The sequence below is a fragment of the Aspergillus eucalypticola genome (assembly GCF_003184535.1).
Source record: "Aspergillus eucalypticola CBS 122712 chromosome Unknown BO83scaffold_22, whole genome shotgun sequence".
NCBI classification, from domain to species: Eukaryota; Fungi; Ascomycota; class Eurotiomycetes; order Eurotiales; family Aspergillaceae; genus Aspergillus; species Aspergillus eucalypticola.
The window spans coordinates 16,681-35,930 of NW_020290296.1; the positions used below are offsets into that span (position 1 = coordinate 16,681).

At 50.0% G+C, this 19,250-nt stretch overlaps 7 protein-coding genes across 7 annotated transcripts; 1 reads left to right on the plus strand and 6 right to left on the minus strand.

The window, feature by feature from the left end:
* Positions 1–206: 206 nt before the first annotated feature.
* On the plus strand, positions 207–3,539 carry BO83DRAFT_380492 (uncharacterized protein). Its single transcript, XM_025531764.1, has 8 exons — positions 207–416; positions 498–1,099; positions 1,198–1,721; positions 1,777–1,888; positions 1,939–2,306; positions 2,362–2,751; positions 2,808–2,997; positions 3,053–3,539. The coding sequence occupies exons 2-8, from the start codon at positions 604–606 to the stop codon at positions 3,160–3,162; spliced, it is 2,190 nt and encodes a 729-aa protein (XP_025385384.1). The 5' UTR covers positions 207–416; positions 498–603; the 3' UTR covers positions 3,163–3,539.
* A 744-nt stretch (positions 3,540–4,283) lies between these two features.
* BO83DRAFT_96616 (uncharacterized protein) lies at positions 4,284–6,171 on the minus strand. Its single transcript, XM_025537755.1, has 5 exons — positions 5,884–6,171; positions 5,764–5,807; positions 5,527–5,711; positions 4,379–5,464; positions 4,284–4,321 (listed from the first exon to the last, which is right to left on the minus strand). Exons 2-4 carry the CDS (start codon positions 5,764–5,766, stop codon positions 4,555–4,557), a joined length of 1,098 nt encoding a protein of 365 aa, XP_025385385.1. The 5' UTR covers positions 5,767–5,807; positions 5,884–6,171; the 3' UTR covers positions 4,284–4,321; positions 4,379–4,554.
* Positions 6,048–6,745, minus strand: BO83DRAFT_96611 (uncharacterized protein). Its single transcript, XM_025537754.1, has 2 exons — positions 6,433–6,745; positions 6,048–6,350 (listed from the first exon to the last, which is right to left on the minus strand). Exons 1-2 carry the CDS (start codon positions 6,633–6,635, stop codon positions 6,254–6,256), a joined length of 300 nt encoding a protein of 99 aa, XP_025385386.1. The 5' UTR covers positions 6,636–6,745; the 3' UTR covers positions 6,048–6,253.
* A 497-nt stretch (positions 6,746–7,242) lies between these two features.
* Positions 7,243–10,582, minus strand: BO83DRAFT_365844 (uncharacterized protein). The gene is made up of 3 exons (XM_025529683.1): positions 9,384–10,582; positions 7,867–9,310; positions 7,243–7,812 (listed from the first exon to the last, which is right to left on the minus strand). The coding sequence occupies exons 1-3, from the start codon at positions 10,122–10,124 to the stop codon at positions 7,373–7,375; spliced, it is 2,625 nt and encodes an 874-aa protein (XP_025385387.1). The 5' UTR covers positions 10,125–10,582; the 3' UTR covers positions 7,243–7,372.
* Positions 10,583–11,717: 1,135 nt separating this feature from the next.
* On the minus strand, positions 11,718–14,222 carry BO83DRAFT_439443 (uncharacterized protein). Its single transcript, XM_025536177.1, has 2 exons — positions 13,704–14,222; positions 11,718–13,627 (listed from the first exon to the last, which is right to left on the minus strand). The coding sequence occupies exons 1-2, from the start codon at positions 14,089–14,091 to the stop codon at positions 11,913–11,915; spliced, it is 2,103 nt and encodes a 700-aa protein (XP_025385388.1). The 5' UTR covers positions 14,092–14,222; the 3' UTR covers positions 11,718–11,912.
* A 243-nt stretch (positions 14,223–14,465) lies between these two features.
* On the minus strand, positions 14,466–16,069 carry BO83DRAFT_380496 (uncharacterized protein). The gene is made up of 4 exons (XM_025531765.1): positions 15,506–16,069; positions 15,409–15,437; positions 15,194–15,331; positions 14,466–15,128 (listed from the first exon to the last, which is right to left on the minus strand). Exons 1-4 carry the CDS (start codon positions 15,678–15,680, stop codon positions 14,751–14,753), a joined length of 720 nt encoding a protein of 239 aa, XP_025385389.1. The 5' UTR covers positions 15,681–16,069; the 3' UTR covers positions 14,466–14,750.
* A 1,155-nt stretch (positions 16,070–17,224) lies between these two features.
* Positions 17,225–17,990, minus strand: BO83DRAFT_419162 (uncharacterized protein; the record flags this gene model as incomplete). Its single annotated transcript, XM_025534867.1, has 2 exons — positions 17,225–17,835; positions 17,938–17,990. 2 exons carry the CDS (start codon positions 17,988–17,990, stop codon positions 17,337–17,339), a joined length of 552 nt encoding a protein of 183 aa, XP_025385390.1. The 3' UTR covers positions 17,225–17,336.
* Positions 17,991–19,250: the final 1,260 nt, after the last annotated feature.

The window sequence follows — 19,250 nt, forward strand, 5'->3', positions numbered from 1 at the left end:
AATGTATTTAGTAATTTAGTCCAAAAAGAAGGAATGTATCTAACACCAGTCACCGATCTCATCACCGCCTTTCATGCGGTGAGGCGCATCCCAACCGAAACCCGTGACGGAGCAGGCGGCCAGTGACAGACCGCCCGTAGAAAAGTCGTGGTTTTGCCGCTGCTTGCTCCAGATTTCCCCTTCATCCCACTCCCTCTGCTGCGCTGCCTCATTCTACTCTCGATCATTGCCTGCATTTCTGGCACTATTCCTCCCCTAGATCCTTCAGTTACCCTTAGCCCATCCACTCCCATCTTTTTAAACCTGGTGCGGCACCTTCCGAACGGCGTGGTGGGTTCTGCCGGTCGGTGTTGTGGCCAAGCTGCTATTTTGCCATCCGTTTCTCTCTCACACCCCTCGTCTTCTCGAGACCCTGTGTGCGTCACTGTCTCACGGCTCCAGCGTGCGCGCTGTGCCTTTCTGACCCGGTAGATCTGTCGCTTACAATATCTTTACAGTGCTCTTTAACGCGCAGTTCCTTGCTCAAGTCATCCCCCCATTTTATTGTGTTAATCCCGGTCCCTCCTTGCCGAGTGCCCGCCCGGCCACACACTTTCCCTCTCAATGGGTCGCAAACCGAACCAACTCATCCTCGAGTTCTTCATTCGAGGCCAGAAACTCGAGGACGCCAGTAATCGCTACCAGCACACGTGCAAGGCCTGCGGAGAGAAATTCCCCAAGGGTCGCATCGACAGCTTGACCAACCATCTCGTGAAGAAGTGTCAAGCCATCCCGTTGCGCGATCGGCAACGCGTCTTGTTGCGCCTTCACGAACTTCCCGATCTCGCCGATGGCGACCAGAACAAGGATGTGACGAGTAAGGGCAAATCGGTGGATCTGCCCTTCACTACACGCCAGAATTTCGATGGCCTCAATGTTTTGGCCGAGGCATCGCGCCAGGTTGGTGCGTCCGACCAGACGAAACGGGGCCCTGCATACACTCAGTCGGTGACAGTTGGGGGAAAGACCGTGGTCGTCGACCCGGCCCTCGAGGCTGAAGGCTTTCAAGGTCATCCTACACAGCCGGACCAGGTTGAAGAAGATGCGAACAACGCTCCAGGTAAGTCTGTGTTGTGACCCTACCTTCACTCAAGCTCCATTCACTCATCCCGCTTCCTTTGTCTATCTGCGGCGCGCTAATGCTTTAAATCTCTCAAGGCACTCCTCAAGGTTCCAACGCCTCTTCTGTACCTTCCCTGCCTAGTTCCTCTCAAGATCAGCCGCAAGCCGCAGCCGCATCCCCCCCGTTGCCAGACGTTTCGTTGACTCCGGACCCCACCTCCAATGCGCGCCAGTCGCAACTGTCCATGATTGCTGCTTCCGCTAGTGAGATGGTGCCCCACGGTCTCCCAATGGATCACGATGCTGGTCTCACCGACGGTATGCCTAAGATGAGTCCCTCGTGGAACCAGCAGCTGTCAACCCAGGAGCAGCTTCTCTTCGACAGCCTCCACGAACATGATCCCACTCTCACTGCAGCTACACAGCGCGCTGCTTCCTTCCCCCGTCCTATTGCTATGAACCCCAACTCTCAGGCCAAGGGCTTTGTGAACGAATTTGGCAACTCCACCAAGCCTACCAAACCGAAAGTGCGCGGTCGCTTCTCCGCCGCCCGACGCCGAGAGGTTCAGGAAGTTCGCAAGCGGGGCGCATGTATTCGTTGTCGCATGCTGAAGAAGCCTGTAGGTTGGATGCCCTCTAGTCTTGAATATGGTTTCTAACAAGTCCTGCCTCTAGTGCTCCGGTGACAGCCCGTGTACCACCTGCGCCAGTGTTGAGAGCGCCCGCTTGTGGAAGCACCCATGCATTCGCACGCGCATTGCCGAAGAATTCGAGCTGTACAATGCAAGTATGTAACTTGGCCTTGGTGGTGGTTGTCACACGCACTAACCACCGCAGATTTGCACGCTACCCTTGCCTACCACGATGTGAGCGGTATCCGCAACCAAGTCAAATTCGAACACTACGCTGGACGTATTGAGGTTACCCACTTTGAGGAGAGCATGGTCTACGTTACCTTCAGCGGACTCCAGGGCCACAAGGCACCCGCATCGACGCTTGACCCTCAGCTCCAGGCTCTTGGAGATGAAACACAATTCCAGGGCCCTCTTCACGAGCTGTATCTGCTGGACAGTGATGCAGATGATCTTCCTGGAAAGATCGAGATGTACATCAAGAAGATTGCGCCGTTCTTCTATGAGCGGGAGGCTTCGGACTTCATGAGACCAACTTTGTTGCTTGCAGCGGAGCTAAGCCAGCAGAAAAAGGTATGTTCCTCACTTGAATCGCTGGGAAGCCAGCAGTGTTGGTTGACTTGTTCAGGACGTGTTGCTCGAACGGGTGCTGGAACTCTGGATTGCCACTCATATTCTGGCCGATGGGGAATTGCAGTGGAAGACTTTCTGCAACCCAACTCTTCCTCCCACATCGATGCACTCTCTTGCACAGCCATCAGACGACGGCCGCACACCCATCGATAGTGTCACCAACAGCGAGTCGTACGAGCTCCTATGCAGCCAGCTGCGGGCCGCAACCGAGAAACGCGCGTCGCAGTTGAGCAAGTCGGTCATGAATGATCTCGAGCGGCGACTGCTTCAGCGCCAGCAGAGCGGCTGGTTCGAGACCTTCCTGGTTGCGCTTATTTTGTTGAATTGCGTGGAGCGGACGTGCTGGCTATTCAGGTCCTGGGACGATGAGAACTTTGCTCAGCGGGTAAGCTCACCGCCATACTTCAAAGCGGTCTGTCCGTATATTAACTCGTTTCGCAGTGGCCTTTGGACAAGCGCCCACCATACTACGCCAATCAAGGCGATCGCTTCTCCGACATCCTGCACATGTTGTTGAAGATGCGTAGCCTTCCGCCCAAGGCTACTCCTCGACCAGATACCGGCATCCTAAAAGCCGTGGATGGTAGTGACGAGAACGCAGCTCGTTGGTTTGACATGATCAAAGTGACTCGTACGTATCCCACTAGGCCTCGAACCTCAATTGAATTACTGCTAATTACGAACAGCTCTCTTCCTTGAACAACGTCAAGCCACCGTTTTTGACCCTGCTGACTCCCGCTCGCTCGACCTCCGCTACGGAGCCAAGCTCCTCCCACCAACGAACGTCTACACCTAATCCTGCCTTGCTGCTTCTTCTAGGCTCTTTTAGTACTGGTTGACGAAACAGAAAGAAAGCACAAAAAAAAACAAAGTAAACGACTTTGATGACAACAACAACAACATTAACAACAACAAACCTTGAATTAAGCAGGCTTCTCTTTTCTTTGCCTCTGCACTATCACAATCCATGATTGACCTGTTGGCTCTAGTATATGGTGTAGATGGATGGGCGTGAGTGTAGGCGTGGGCATGCGAGGAAGCAAAAAGGAACGACAGGAAGGACGGACGGACGGACGACGGAGAATGAATGCAGCGATTATGTGTGTGTGTTGTGTTTCTTCTTTCCAAATTTTCAAACCCCCCCTGTAGTAATGTAACCGAACGAAATCCATACCTGTGTTTGATTCACGCCTGAGGGCACTTGCTGTAAACCAATATATTTCAAGAACCATGTCCACATGGGTTTATCAACACTACATAGTATGATGGCAATTTGACTCGCTGACTATCTAGACTACCTACTACTATCTAAAACCTAACTAACTATTTATCATGATTACTATAACGTACCTGTAGTAGTTATCCATTCATTCATTCATTTATTATTTCTTCATATATTTTTCTTCTCCCAAGTAGTTAGTTAGTAGTTAGTTAATAGTATATAACTCAACTAACCCATCATTTCCATATCTCCAACTAACTACGAGATTGGAATTTGCAGCAGGTAAATATAATTACAAATAGTAGTATATAACTTCGCTTATTACGTCCTACACCACTAAGACCCTCTTTTTGATATACAGCAACACTAAAATAACTAATAATGTGTCTGTGCTCCGTGTAATAGGCTGATACTATTGCTTGCTATAGTTACCAAGAGTTACTATCCCCTGTCGTTTGGCTGCGCTATTCGTTGGATTTGTGGGTGGAGGGTGGTAATATATGTTTATGCTACTAGTACTAGGTCAATACGCATTTCTATATTCGATGAGAAGGAAAAAGATGGGTTGTCTCGCCCCTTCTTTTATTCTTCTTCCCTCTTTTTGGTACTTCTTTCTTCGTTTCTTTCTTCGTTTCTTTCTTCGTTTGTTCGGGTAGAGGTGTCGTCTACTGATATCATACAACCAAACCGGTGTACACTTGCATAATTACTATCTCCTAACCTATCATTGTGGCTGACAACTCGTCATTCATTGGGCAATATAGGAATAACAAGGCAAATCAAAACTAACACAATGTTAAACAACGCCGTCTAGCTAACTTATCAAAGTCCCAGGACGTCACTATCAAGATAAAGTAAACGGAAGAGAGAAAGATTCAATGAGCGTTGTCGCAGAAAAGAAACTGAGCCCAAGTAAAACACCTTTCTAAGACCAGTGTAGCCATATCATTGAGGCGGCCCGTTCATTTATATTGGTCTATCCGGTGCTTTATAAGGGTCATTGGGGTCTAAAGGGGGCAAATAGAGTGGCCCATCACGGGGGGGCCAATGCAAACCAAACTCGGTCCAATATGGCTTATCACGCGGAATAGACAGGCCATCAGTTGCCAGAGGATGGGGGAGAGGCTTGCGAGTCGTTGATGGGGTAAAACGATTGCTCCTGGATTGTGCATCTGATCTGCTTGGATTCTCCGTATCAGGGCTAACCTGGACAAACTTTGGGATAGGCGCCTTGTTGATATCGAACTGAATATGATAACCGTCCGGGCTCATGGCTCCCCATGTAAGGCCTGAACGACCAATTTGCGAGATCAGATTGGTCGCAGCCTGGGAAGGCCCCTGGCGTGGTGGCACTTCGTCTGTCGAGATTGGATGGCGGCGGCTGTGGTCATTATTTATAGGCTCGCTATTCGTATCGGAGTCGTAGTTGGTAGCAACCTCGGGGTTTTTGTAAGAACTCCCAGTACTGGAAACTGGTTTTTTGTCTTTTGAACGGCCGTCAGAGTCACCAATGGTAAACTCGTCTCGTTTGGGATCATCGCTTTTGTTGACGTCGACAGGGCTGAAAGCTCTGGTGGTGGCGGTGCTTTGAGAGGGAGTCAAGATGCCACCATCACTAGAAGTACTGGGGTTGGTGGTGATCTGAGAGGGAGCTACGATTTCACTAGCGGCACAATCTTTATCCTCACTATCCGAGAGACTGTAGGTTGGCGGATAACGTGTTGTGGGCGTTTCATCGTCAGAACCTACGGGATCGCCATCCTCGAGAGTCGCTGAGTTAGATGAGGGTGATATAGCCGGAAATCGTCCTCCATCAAGGCGTTCCTCAAGCAACACGTAGTAGGTTTCAGCTATCTTATAGCTAGCAAGGTAGTTGCTGCGGCTGGTCAGCAAGAGTCTCACTGCACGCTACTGTCTCATAGGCGAAGCACAACTTACTAATTCAAGGGCATCAACTTCGCTTCCATGGCACTAGTGACCATCATCAGCAGCTCTGTCTCATAGACCAATTCCTTGTCTGTCAGATCAAGTAGGGGACAGCCATCTGCTATCGGGAGACCCGTAGCATCCGACAGCCAATATCGGTCGTTGTCTTTCTCGAAAAGAAATAAAATCTTGGGCGCCTAGTGGGTGTCAGAATATACCTAGCCGAAATTGCTGAAAAGGATAGCAGACCATTGGATTCTGGTGGCGTACGACGTAATAATAAGATGAAGGAGCTAATGCGAGATTAGTATCTGAGCACAACAGTATCCTCCATGTGAGGCTGAATGTAATGTTAATGAGCAGACTTACTGTAGTATGCTAGGCACTTCACAAAGGCTATTGACTTTTCTTCTTATTAGCTGTCTCCTCAGTCCTCTAGCGTTAGGAACCACAGAAGGCCAGGCAGCGCAGGTAGAGAGTAAAGGTAGAGTCTTCAGCGTATCTCAAATAAAAATGAGTAAAAGAGAAATTTGACCATTAGTACAGCCACAGTTAATACAAAAAGAATGGGAATCCAAAAGCAGCACAAGTCCACCCACATCTATAAGAGAGTAAAAAGAACATGAAAAGGAGGAAGGAGTGAACGACTAAATAGGGAGCGGACAGGCAAAAGGCATCACATCATCATGATCATACAACATGAAAAAGCATACCATCCATCATACATCATCATCACACATCAGGCAACCGTGACCTCCTGAACCTGCTCTAGCACCACAGCATAATACTTCCCTTCTACAGAAGTATCGTGGTACGGCCCAGCACCTACCAACGCCCTACATCAAGCTGAACATTAGCATTTTTCCTTGAAACCCCTCATAGAGAAAACAAAACATATACAAAAGAACCACCACTCACCACCCCTTATACTTCGGCTGATTGAAAATATCCGTAAACGCTTTCAGGATCCGCAACGGCAGCTCCAACATGGAAGGCATTTCCGGACCATCACCGCAAATCGGTAGCCCCAGTTTATTGACTGGAAGATACACAATCTCGGACGGACTTTGCGGATTACGCGCCTCCTGGAAGATCAGAAGGCGCCTCGATGGGGGTGGCATCGTCACTATGTTCTCTGGCTGGTTCTCGGATCTATTATCCGCGAAGATGGACCAGTAACCCCGGTTGGCGTGCGCTTGCTAAGTTGGTCTCCCAAAATGGCGTTGCGATTATCCACTGACGATGCTTTCCACTTTGCTGAGAACAATTATGAATTTTGCTAGTGGATGAGCCGAATTGGAGACCCGTTCTGTGCCAAGGGTAAGCCTTTATTTAGGAGGCATCATGCAGGTTGAACGCACCAGATCGGGCCAAGATTATTGCGAGGTTGAGATTGAAGCCCCACTGAGAGTCTGGAAGGTCCGAGAGCACGATGCAGCGAATGCCCTGAAAGGAAAAGGTAAGAATGATAGTACCGAATAGATACTGCGTGGATGCAGCGGACTTTCGCGCGGCGCGTCGCATCACCAAACACGTGCGCGGGGGCGGGGACTGCCTTATCGGGAAGCCCCTTATCGTGACCTCCACTTTCCCGATTCGGAAAGGAAGTTTTCGCTGTGGTGACTCGCCCATGGTCTTTGTGCTTATAGCACCAACTGGCAACTTTTCTTCTTAACATAATAGAAAGATGGTATATATAATATATGTGAAACCAATAAGTGTATGCATGCAATGGCTAAATCGAATGTCAGGGTATCATAGCAAAGGCTCTCGCCCAGACTGCCTCATCAACAAACGCCAAAAGCACGAATTGCCCCGGCAGTATCACTTCCCCGCGGAACATAGGACTATGTACAATCTACGTATCAAGCTCCCCATTTAATACGCGTCGAGCCGCATCTAGACGCCGTCTCAGTAATCGCACCTGCTTCGGGTCCGGGTTCTCGGACGTCGTGATGTTCTGCAGGTCCAAGCAGACATTGCCCAGACTCTGGAACAGCCGCTCTAAGAGATGAGTGTCATCATCGTTCAAGCCCAAGTTCCCCTTTGCAGTGGCACTCGGGTGAGGGCTGGAAGCTGCGCGGACGGTGGACACGAGAGATGATACCAAGGATGTCGGCGTGGTAGATCCGGTGGTTGCAGAGTCTGACCGTCGCGGAGGCAAGTTGGTCTCAGGATAGAGGCTAGCTTTATCCCGGCGGCTGGGCTGTCTGCGAATGGCCCGGGGGGTTTCTTCATCGTCCCCATATTGGGCGCCATTGGAATCATCTACATCCGAAGGGTGGTTGTTGCGTAGCTCTAGTGACAGTTTAGTTACTCACGCCTTGTGAGATGCTCTTCATGAATCCTTACCATCGTTGAACTTCCGGTCCCAATAGAGGACACTTTCAAGATCATCACGATCCCCTTCGGTAGCCGTAGCAAACGTCGCCACGGTGGATATGGAGGTAGTGCTATTTGCGCGAGAATGGCGGATGGAACGGTGGTCGATCGGCCGCGTCGTTTCCACAGACGAGGTAGAAACATTGCTCTCGCGTCGCAAGCGAGCCTGCGTGTAGTTTCCTAGAGCGCTATGTAGGATGAAATGCTCATAGTCGAAAGCATCCTCTCGCTCCTCGTGCGGTGTATCCTCCAAGCTCTGTGGAGCCGCTGGGAAAGCCTCCAACGAATCATCAAACTCATCATCCAGGGGTTCGCGCAAGATCTCGTCCAAGGCCTGGCGATCCAATCCATCATCGGCGCCATTTATGTAATATTCACCCTCTTCTGCGTCCTCATAGAGTGTCCCTGCAACAGACTTTCCGTCATCGTCGTCCTCCCTGGACTCGTAGCCCCCATAGTTCGGCTCGGCATGCGATGCCTGGGTAGAAGGCAGTTCTCGTTTTCTTTGACTCGTCTGACGGGATAGACTTGTCTGACGGGAGACACAAACCTCGGGCTCATATCTTGCACTTCCATAGTCACTGCGGTGCTGGCTATCTTGCGTATATCCAGCAGACCGCCCATTCCCAGTATTAGCATCAATATTGGTCCGGCGCTCTTTCACCTCCGCTGCACTGGGTGCCCATTGGTCCGTTGCGGAAAGAGGGCTCGGGGTCCGCAAACTCTGCATGCTGCGTCGACGTAGGTTATCCTCCTGGGCTCTAACCTTTAGGCTAGATATCTTGATGTGAAGGCCCTTCATCTGATCCTGGAGATCCCGCACCTGCAGCTGCGACTGGGATCGAGAGGGGGGTTCATAAGTTGGTTGGACCGAATTGGGTCCGTTCATGGTCTCAGAAGACTCATCCTCGATTACTTCCTCGGAAATGCCCAAGCCTTTCGGTGAATCAGAGGCGGCTCGCGGGTTCGACACCGGAGGCGAAGAACGGATTTGTGGCCTCTGCATCGATGACACGGACGCACGATGGGTGAGATACGCACGCGTTGGATCATAGCGGAAGCTTCGCTCGTCATGATGAAGGTTGGGGGCCGTGGTTGAGCCGAGAGCGCTCACCGACCGGGAGAGATTGCGCTCAACGGCAGGCAGACTCGATTGCGCCGCAGAAGGTAAGTTGGTTTCGCTGTGAACACGGGAATGACCGTTGTTATTAATTGCGTCTGGGGATGATGTATAGGTTGCGCGTGGTCGATTAGCTGAGCCTCTGCGGTCGGCACGGGAGATGGATTGGTACAATCCACCAACTGGCTGACCCAGTCCCAGGGGTTGGTGACCCACGGATGGCGTTGGTGATGCCGACAGCGACGGGGACGCACGCATTGACGTACGGGCTCGGCTTAGATTGCCCTCCATGAGCTGCATACCAGTGCGACAGTTAGTCATTGATCGGGAATATCTTAAGCGGACCTGAAACACATGGCCAACATACCGTGAGGCGCTTCTTCGCATTCTCCAGAATTCTCTCCGCCTCGGTGCTCAAAACAGCCGACGAGAGCTCCACCCCAGATCCGCCTTTCTCCGTGGTCGCCATTAGACTCGGAGTCGAACCATTTCCTTCCAGACTGTCAATCGCAGACCGTACACCTTCAGGGACTTGGTGAGAATTTTGAACCGTAACGCGACTCCCCTGGCGGTCCTTAGCGGCGTCCTGCGACGAGTCGCTAGCACCACTAATTGTCGAGCTAGACGAGCTGCTCCACGCCGCCATTTCCCTAGCCTCCGCCTCAGCCGTCTCGCGTTGTGAGACAGGTGAACCAGCGATCCGACCCGCCTGAGACAGAAATGGAAGGGTCCTCATGTGCGCCGGCGACGACGAGACACTATCCTCCTCCCCGATGTCCGACAATCGACGACTAGAATCCTGAACTTCACTTGGCCACATGCGACGCGCGAAACCTATTTTCTGAGGCCGGCTGCCATATGAGAGAGCAATACCGGCGGAGCCAACGCCTCGACCCTGGTCGTCAACATCATCGGGTGCCGTGCGGTTCTCGTAAAAGGACTGGAGGTTGGACAAAGAGGGGAGGTTGAATGGCGGGGACGGGGTGGAGGACTCGCGCTCATTGTGGTCGAACGGTAAGATCATATCGGGATTCGAGAGGGTCGGCGATGGGGGGATCGGAGGAGGTGGTGGACGAGGAGAGTGTCCAGCATCCTCGGCGGACAGCATGCTTATACCGTGCTGTCTAGCTGTTGAGGCCGGTGTATGGTTTCTAATGACGAAAGAAATCAAAGTATATCCCAGCACACGACAGGAATCGGCGCTCAGACCCAGGCCATCTGCAACTAGGGGAGGGGATGAAGGCTCGTCTGGTTCAGCTGGAGAGGTCTGGGCCTGCAGGTAGGACCAGGATTGAAGGGATGAAGGTCAGTGTGGTAATATCTGCAAGAGGGGATCTGCTGCTGGAGATGCAGAGATGCAATCGCAAAGTCAATCTGAGACAGGTTGGGCACTACCCTGGTCGAATCAGCGAGTGTGGAGGGCGGTGGCAGGCGAGGTCAGCGTGGACTTCGATTAGAAATTAGGGAAATAAAAACAAATTAGAATTAAGCATTAACTATTAAAAGCATCGAAGACGGAAAGAAGCAAAAAAAAAGGAAATAGAAGGAAAAGGAAACCGAAAGGAGGGAATAAAATTTAATGAAAGAGAGAGAAGGCAGCAAGGACGCGAACAGGTCAGGAAAGAAGAGGAGTCAAATTGCCAGTTCAACAAATGCAACCAGTTCAGTTCAATTCAGTTCAGTTCAGTCCAACACCAAGAGAAAATGTTCGGGGAGGGGGGGCCAATTCCAATCTGGGTTTGGGGAAATTTCCACTGCCATAATTATCCTTGTCCCTGCCTTTTTTTTTTTTTTTTTTTTTTTCTTTTCTCACCCGTTCCCTTTTTGCCTTTTTTTTCCCTTCGTCTCTTTCTCTACCAACCTCAATTAGGCAGGGATCTGAGCTTGTCGCTGGAGATCCTCAATCAACGGTTCAGGACGATAAGAATCCTCAGGAGACAGTGGGTTACTGGTTCATGGGAGAGATGGAGCAACTAAACACCTACTGGAGAGGTGGAGTGAGACCGAACCAAAGAACCGAACAGACAGGGGATGTACAGTTGCTACTACAGTAGTAGTAGTATCATCTAAGCCATGGTACATTGTTCCCTCTCGGTTACCCACAGACAGCTACTTGAATGCATGCATTTCATCTAACTAAACCTTGAGAAACTTCCAGGATATAAAATGATCATTCATTTCCACCCCCCCTCATCATTACTATCACTGCATCATCAACAAGCCCGGTTCCAGCCCGGTTCCTGAACCACCAACCAATCCCGGAGATCGTCATTTAACGATCGGTCCGGCCTAAATTCAGCTGCACCATGGAACCAACCTCATTCGGCCATACTAATTTAAGTTACTATGACTACTGACTAACTCCGTACAGAGCTGAGATCTTCTCCCCCTGAGATTATGAAACACTATCCTTCTGGAAGGCTACCTGCTGAGATGCATCAGGAGTAGATGCCTGGGGTGGAAGCTGTGCAGCTTCTCTGGCTTCTTGGGAGTGGCGTCTTTAACGCGGGACGTGCGGTTTCAGAATCTTAGGGCCATGGGGGCGGTAACATCCGTTTTGGGGGTGTCTTTTCTGCGCTCGCTGCTACCCTACCTTTACACTATCTTTCCTATGGTTGACTATGGGGAAGTGTAATGTGCGACAACACAATACTTTGCTACGTCTTGGAATCATGCTAAATAAATAATAAATATCAAAATGCTTTTTTCTGACTCGTTTTGGTCCCATGTCTATCACAGACCCTGTACAGATGGAGATATCACCTATAAAGAAAAAGGAATCAATATAATAAATCCAACGAACACCTCGATGAGCAAATGAAATGCGTTTGTAAAAGAAAAATCCCGGCCAATATTACAATGTTCCCCTGCTAAGGGACCGAAACGGAAAGACTCTCTACCGGATCTTCTCCAGCAGCAGCTTCGCACCACTGCTGACCGGGCTGCCCTTCTTTCCATCCTTGCTGGTCTCCGACGACGCCTTCTCCAGCGCCTTCTTGTTCTTCTTCAGTGTCTTCAACAACTCGGCCTTCTTCTCGAAGTCGTCCGACTCCGCAAGAGCCACCACGACGAACACATTGGATCCCGTGGCCCACGACATGGTCTCTTCCTGAATCTGCTCGTAAAGAAGACCGTGGAAGTTGAGCGGAGGCTGCACCTTCTCGACCTTCTTCTCGGCGGGGTTGAACCGTCCACCCTGAACCAGCGACTTGAGCAACCGGCCCACGAACGGAGAGTCCTTGGTGTCGGCTCTGGATTTGGCGGCCTCGGCCACGGCGGCCAAAGCGGCGCTCTTGTCTCCATCGGCGTCGAACAGCACCTCGGAGATGAATTGGCATCCGAAGCTCGTCTCGAGGAGAGAGTCGGCACGTGCGGCAATGAGCTCGAGCACGTTCGCCGACGCAGCCTTGACCAGCTCCTGTCGTCGAAGCTCGGGGTCCTTCTTGGAGGTCTCCTTGCGGATTTCGCGAACCTCCTTGAGCAACTCATGGTCGCCGTCAGGCAGAAGCCACTTGACCCTGTCGCCGACAAACGGATACAGGATGGGGATACGCGCTGTCAAGTCGTTCACTTGGAAGAGCAGCTCTTCGTTCCGAGCCTCGGCATCCATTCCCTGGTTCAGGAGTTCGGGGAAGACCAACTTCGAGGTAAGCTTGGTATCATCAATAACTTCGTACGCGGTCAACAGAACCAAATGTCCGTGGAGATCGCCGGCCATCATCTTGATAGTATCTCTGTAGAAACGGGTAAGGAGCTTGCGGTCCTTGGCGTTGGAGTACGCCAGACTCAACGACATCACCCGGGCACCGGACTTGGTGAAAGCCAAGTTCTTGACCAGGTCTCCCTCTTCATCGCCCTTCAGCAGCTCAACAAACTCGTTAGCCTCGGAGCTGCCCGGCTTAGTGTTAAGGTAGTACTGCAGCATGGCGTCGTGCAGGATGGTGAAACCAGAGTTGCGCTTCTGCACCAGCTGGTTGACAAGCTCCCAGAGGTAGTGCATGATGGGGCCCCTCTTCTCCGGGTGCGCCTCGAGGATCTTAGAGAGGTCCGCATCGGGCGGGCCGTTCTTGTTATCCCTGAAGATGACGAATTCCGGACCGTACCACTCACGCAGGAGGTTCGCCTTCTGTTCCTTCGTCGCAACGGTGCGGTAGATATCGTCGAGAATCCAGGACCCCTCGGGGTGTCTGATGAGTCTCTTGACATGTCCGTAGAACTCAGGCACGATCAAGTCACGAACCTCAGCATCACCGTGAACAATCAACTTTCCGACCAGGAACTTGGCATACCGGCTCTGCGCAAGCTCGTTATAGCTACCCTTCAGTTCCGTGGCGATCATCTTCCGTTGCTCCATGTTGGCGTATTTGAGGGCCGTCTGGATGACGCGGACCGAGTCATGCTTGAAGACAAAGTCCTTCACACGTCCAGTAATGATTTCAAAAAGCTCCTTGATGAGCTTCTTCCGCTCCTCGAGCGGAACATGAGACTTGCGGCGCAGCTGCTCCCACAGCTTCTTCGAGCGACCGATCATATCAGCGTTGGGTCTGGCGGCCTTGCGCTCTTGCAGGAGGGCCTTTTGCTTCGCATGCGATTCGCGCGACGTAGACTTATCTAAATGAACAAAGGCAACAAATTAGTACCAGTCCTTTGCACCAGAGAGGAACTTCAATCAATCAATCAAGCATACTTTGCTGGGCATCCGCATCCGCAGACTTGGACTTCTTCCCAGTATCTTCTTCCTCCTCAACATCTTCCATATCAACATCCTCCTCCTCGTCATCCTCATCATCCAAAGCATCAATCTCCGAATCATCAACATCATCCAGGTCAAAATCATCCTCATCATCATCTTCATCATCCTCAGACTCAGACTCCTCCTTCTGCGCCTTCTTCTTACTAGAAGTCTTCTTATCCTTCTTTCCACCCTTATCGCCCTTCTTCGACAACACAGACTTGGAAGCCTTCACGGGGGCCGCAGACGACTTGCTCTTCTTCGCGGGCACGGACACCGGCGTCTTGGTCCGTTTTCCATTGCGCTCATCACCGGCGTCTACTCGACGCTTTACCCCGACCATGGTGAATATGTCTGGAAATCGAACGAAGTAAAGGCTATACCCTTGAGAAGAAAAATGAAAACTTCTCTGGCGGGGATATGAGATAGAAGGGAAAAAAAAATATAAAATGGTACGCCGCCCGCGGGTTAGCTTTGCTCTTTTGGTCCGGAGAATGGACTTTTTTTTCCCTAACCGTTTTTTGCTTTTTTCGGGGGACAGGGCGGTCGAGATTTGGTTGGGTTTGTTTTGTTTGCATTTGCTGATAAGAAGGTTGTCCGTCTATAACTTATCTATTTAATGGGGTTCCCGCGGGTGATGGTCTGGATTATTGTGAATTAGATGGTTTGGTTTTATTGGTTTATTGATTCTTTATTGGATAGATTTGATGATCTAGTCGTGTTTATGAATGCAGTTAGAAGAAAAGAAAATTCGCATGCAGGAATCTCTATCGATGAATCTAAAGAAACATCAAAAGTCACCGATGCAAAGCCCCGACAGCGCGCAATGCGATTAGATTTAAGCCAAAACCCACACAAATGAATCAGACAAGCAACAAGCACAACTGTCGGGGGTGATTAAACAGAGCAAGAAGAAAAATGACACTTCAATGGTAATCCCCATCCAGACGCCTACAGATTATGAATTACCCAGTATATAGTTACACACCCCCTGGGTTCGTATCACGCATCATGCACTTCCGATTCCGCATTAACCGGCGGTGCTTTGAAAATACCTAGTTCTGAGCCCGGGTTGCTTGGGCCTCTTTTACGGCCCGGGATGTGAAATCCAAGAGTCGAAGATTTAGAGGAACTGGAGTTCTGGGAGGAGTCGTTTGTAAAGTCACCGAACCGAGAGAAGATGCTCTTCCGCTTTGGTTTGACCTCGTCGTCGTCGAGCGCAACCTCTTCGTATTGCTCTTCTTCCATGGCTTCTGGTTGCTTGCTTAGATTGGAGTAAAGTGTAGATGGTGTTGATGTTATATGGGAGACTCGAGAGTCAAGCGATGTCCGAGATGGCATCGTATCGGTATAGCATATGGGGGATCGGGCGGAGATATCCTGGAGGCGCAGTGTAAGTCACTCTTGCGACAAGAAAGTAAGATCAAGTACGGATGGGTGATTACAAATGATCGGCGATACGAATCGAATGATTCGCGAGATATCGAGAAGGGTTCGTTCTCATTTACGAGATCGCGATGGTGCGAGGATCTCGGGGAACCAGGGTACTTGCGCCAGAAGCCCTGTTTCTCTGGAGGTGAGGGCTATTGACATGTGAGTTACTTGTTCCGCATGCGAATAAGACCCGCCATGTGATTGTAACGGTAGTTGGTTCACATACGGGATGGTAGATTCCATTGGCGTCGACGACTGGCGGGAAGAGGATAGAGTTAGCGGGGTAAATTAAGGATCCATTGAAAGGGTCTCAGGTGGCATACCACTGAGTTTATATTCAGGTGGCTCATTTTCGGAACTCTTCCTGAAGTTCAAAGGACTCGAGCCATGAGTGTCGAGTGAGACATGACTAGCAGAGTTATCGTTGGGAGCGGCACTGACTTCCCCGCCATTGGGGGCAGTGGACTTCCTGGACAAGAAGTTGCGGAACGGCGCCATGGTGAAATGATAAGGAAGGGAAGCAGTCACGCAGACGCAAATAAACGGAGGGTCCCTGACAGGAGAATAAATATGCTGAGGTGGTCAAGCAACAATGGCGAGACCTGAACCGGGCGAGTTTGCTTGCCAGGATGTACAACGCTCAAACCTCACATGATCGGCGGTCTCGGGCATCGGTTCAATTTATGAAAGGGTTGGTTCATCCGCTGGCGGTGCAATCACAATCTGTTGGACGGGGTCGTTCCGACTTTTGCGAGGGGTAAAAGAAAAAATTGGAAGAAGAAGAAAAAAAAAAATACTAATGGTTTTCAACACAGTTGATTTGCCACTGAGTTGTGTGCAACGAACCTATCCAGACTAGCCAGGCATTCTGATCTCTCACTAGTCAAAAACAAGGCCGGGGTACTTGGGCATATCATCATCGCCCTTTATCCCAGGCATTGTAGTTCCATACTAGTGTCCGAAATAGCGTCATTGTGCCCCATTCATGTTTCTTTCTTTTGAGGGGGTTTATTCATCACCTGACTAAGCATCACCTTATCTTGGTAACGTCAACAATCCCATCGTATACGTAGTCTACTTGGTGCTATTACTACATGACTACAAACTTTAACTTTGACTATTCAATGGTTACTAACTTTGTCCCTCAAACTCCCCACAGTTCTTTTGAACTCTGTGGTGGCTACTAAATTGCATTGATTGTTTTTTTTGTGCTCTGCTTTCCCCCTTGCCGCATGCTAATCTGCATGACCATGACCTGCAAGAAGATACCACTGGGAAAGCTCACGTTCATTCATATCAAGCAAGGCGACATAGCTCGCTGTTGATCATACTTACTTGCAGTGGCGTCGTCAACTTTCATAAGTCAGAAGTTGTGGCTTGCAGAACCCCATCCTCATACATGCCAATATATCCGATACAATATCCCATTGGCTGTGTTCCCAAGCCAGGGGGCACATGCAACCTCTGCCGACTGTGCTTCTATCTAGATACCTCTGACTAGCTATATTGATGCAAACTTCTTAAGTTGCGAACAGCATACTATGTGCATTGCGCTCTGTATGTATTGATCTCTTCCCGGCTAGCAGGCTGATAGACGTTCGAGTCGATTGTGCTCTAGCCCGAAGAGGGTTGGCCTATCTTTCCTGGATCTTCATTGCTTCGACAATTGACACATAAACAGCATATACATATCCCAATGGCAGCTATGTTCATGCCGCTTGTGTCTGATCAAACATTGGCAAGAGCCTCCACTGTTGTGCCTCTGAACGCTGCCGACCTAGTAGCATGCGGCCAACATACACACCTTGGAGGGCACCTACCCGTGAAGCTCTTGCCAAACATAACTGAGACGGTGAGGTGCCTGCCATATCTACTGGGCGTCTAGATTGTATTATCACTCATCCCATCGTCTTTTCGAGACACCTCATCTTGATTCCTCTGGATCATTCCCCTGGTGACCTAGATATCACCATAACTTGAGAAAGTATAGGTCAGGCTCTCCACGTTTTGCTACGGGCAGATAATCGAGTCCCGTCTGAGATGGCGACAGAATTAATTCGCAGTCTGGGTATATGATCTAACATCATGTGTCCCCAGCCTACTGTACTATCAACTATCACCATGCCTAAGCTTTCAGCGCTGATTTTTTCGATACTATCGATTTTCATTTTGGCCGGCGTAGTCGCTTCCACTGCTCTCCCCCAAAATATCAGACGCGAAGTTACCGCACCCTACTGTGAAGATAGAAACGGCCGCCTGATTACTACTCTGCGTCGTGACGTTCGTGACGACTACAATGCCGATGTCAAAGCTATCAGCAACTCCACTCCGGAAAGAATAGCCGCCCCTCTCTGCAACGACAATTCTCAATGCAACCTTGGCCAAATTTGCAATCAGGGGTTCTGTGTCGCAGGTTGTAAGTCCAATGTGGACTGTTCTCGCTTTCACACCTGTTCCAAAGGGTCGTGCACAGATAGCCGTGGCAGCAGATGCGCCCCAAATCGGAGCAGATGTTCTCTCAGCGCTGAATGCTGCTCGGGTCGATGCAAGCGCTGGGGCGGTCTCCTGGGAAGAAGAAGATGCAGGGGCTTTAGAGATGTGTGAGGTTGTTGGCCTAGCTGCTTCTATTGAAGTTTTGTGTGCAGGTTGATGGCTTGAGGGAATCGCAGCATCGTCTACCTATTGTGGCGCTGAATGTGTGTTGCTTTCTTTCGAGCACAACTCTAATTCCTACCGTCTCACCTATTGCACGAACCATGTATCAATATCAGAGCGGGGGGAATGAAAGAAAGCATCTTTAGACGCCATGGTGATTGCAGTTTTTGTTCAATGTAACAGGCCAGTTACGCTTAGACGTAGGGGACACTTTGAACCTTACTAGTGTGTATCCGTGTTGTCACAACCTCACATCGACTAAAGGAGTGGGTAATGTAATAATGTATTCACTAGATTGAATTATATATAATACGAAAATCTGCAATTCCCCCATATAATGAGCGAGAATCGAGTGAATACAAGTTGCAGTAAGTAGTATATAAGGAAGGTACAATAATAATATTTAATATCTGTCACGGATAGTCCGGTGGGAGGTCAGCCGCCAAGTCAATAACCTTGCTTAGGTAATTGCCAGCGGGACTGGTGCCTGGTACGAATCCCGGGGTCGTCATTGTACTCGTGCGAGTAATCCACGATGCTATGAGGCGCTAAGCAATGGAAGTGACCCTTGAGGGAAGCAATTCTGCAGAGACATTTCCACCCCGGGATGGCGTCGCCAGATTACACCGTCCCGTTACAGGGAAATTGGCACTTTGGCTGGGCAACTACTATTATCTTCTTTTTGCTGTTTTATTTTTGCCTCTATATGTGAGCCACCGTCCCTTTTCATTTCTTTGGTAATGATTTTGTCGCTCTGCTTGCTATGTTTTTGATTATTATAGAATCTTTTCTGAATGTTCAAATGTAGATGGTTGCTCATGATTTTCAACTACTTGTTGTGTTGGGCTTCGGTTCCGCAGCAGTATATATTCAGTATGGTCGTCCCCTTCCAATCTACCTCGCTGGCCACCTCTTCGAGCGTGCTGTGGCATGGAACCCGCTTCCCTTCAAGTGTATATAGAATATGCGACACGTTAGTTATTCTTGGTCAATATTTGAAGTCCTTGTCCGTTAATGCACTATTGAATCTAGCTGGCATCATTGTTACCGTTACCGTGTCGCATTCACCTCACAGATGATGAACCTTCTTTCCCCCATTGCAGCGCACTTGCACCTTCCTTAGCTACTAAACATATAGAGAAGGACCAGTTATCTGCTACCCTACCTGGTAGTTTCCATCTCTCATCCTCCAATTTTCGAGCATCATACATCGTTCAGCATACCCCCCCGGGCCCACAACTAAAGCAGCAGATCCGACCTCGGCATACTTCTTCCTACAGAAGTGTCTGTGACAGTTACAGCCCACGCCAGCGCAGTCACCTGGGAGAGGCCTTCCTGTGTCTAGCTCAGACCACTGCTATCCTGCATCTACACCGGCTGCATCCCCCATCAAAAGTCTTCTTACTCACCGAA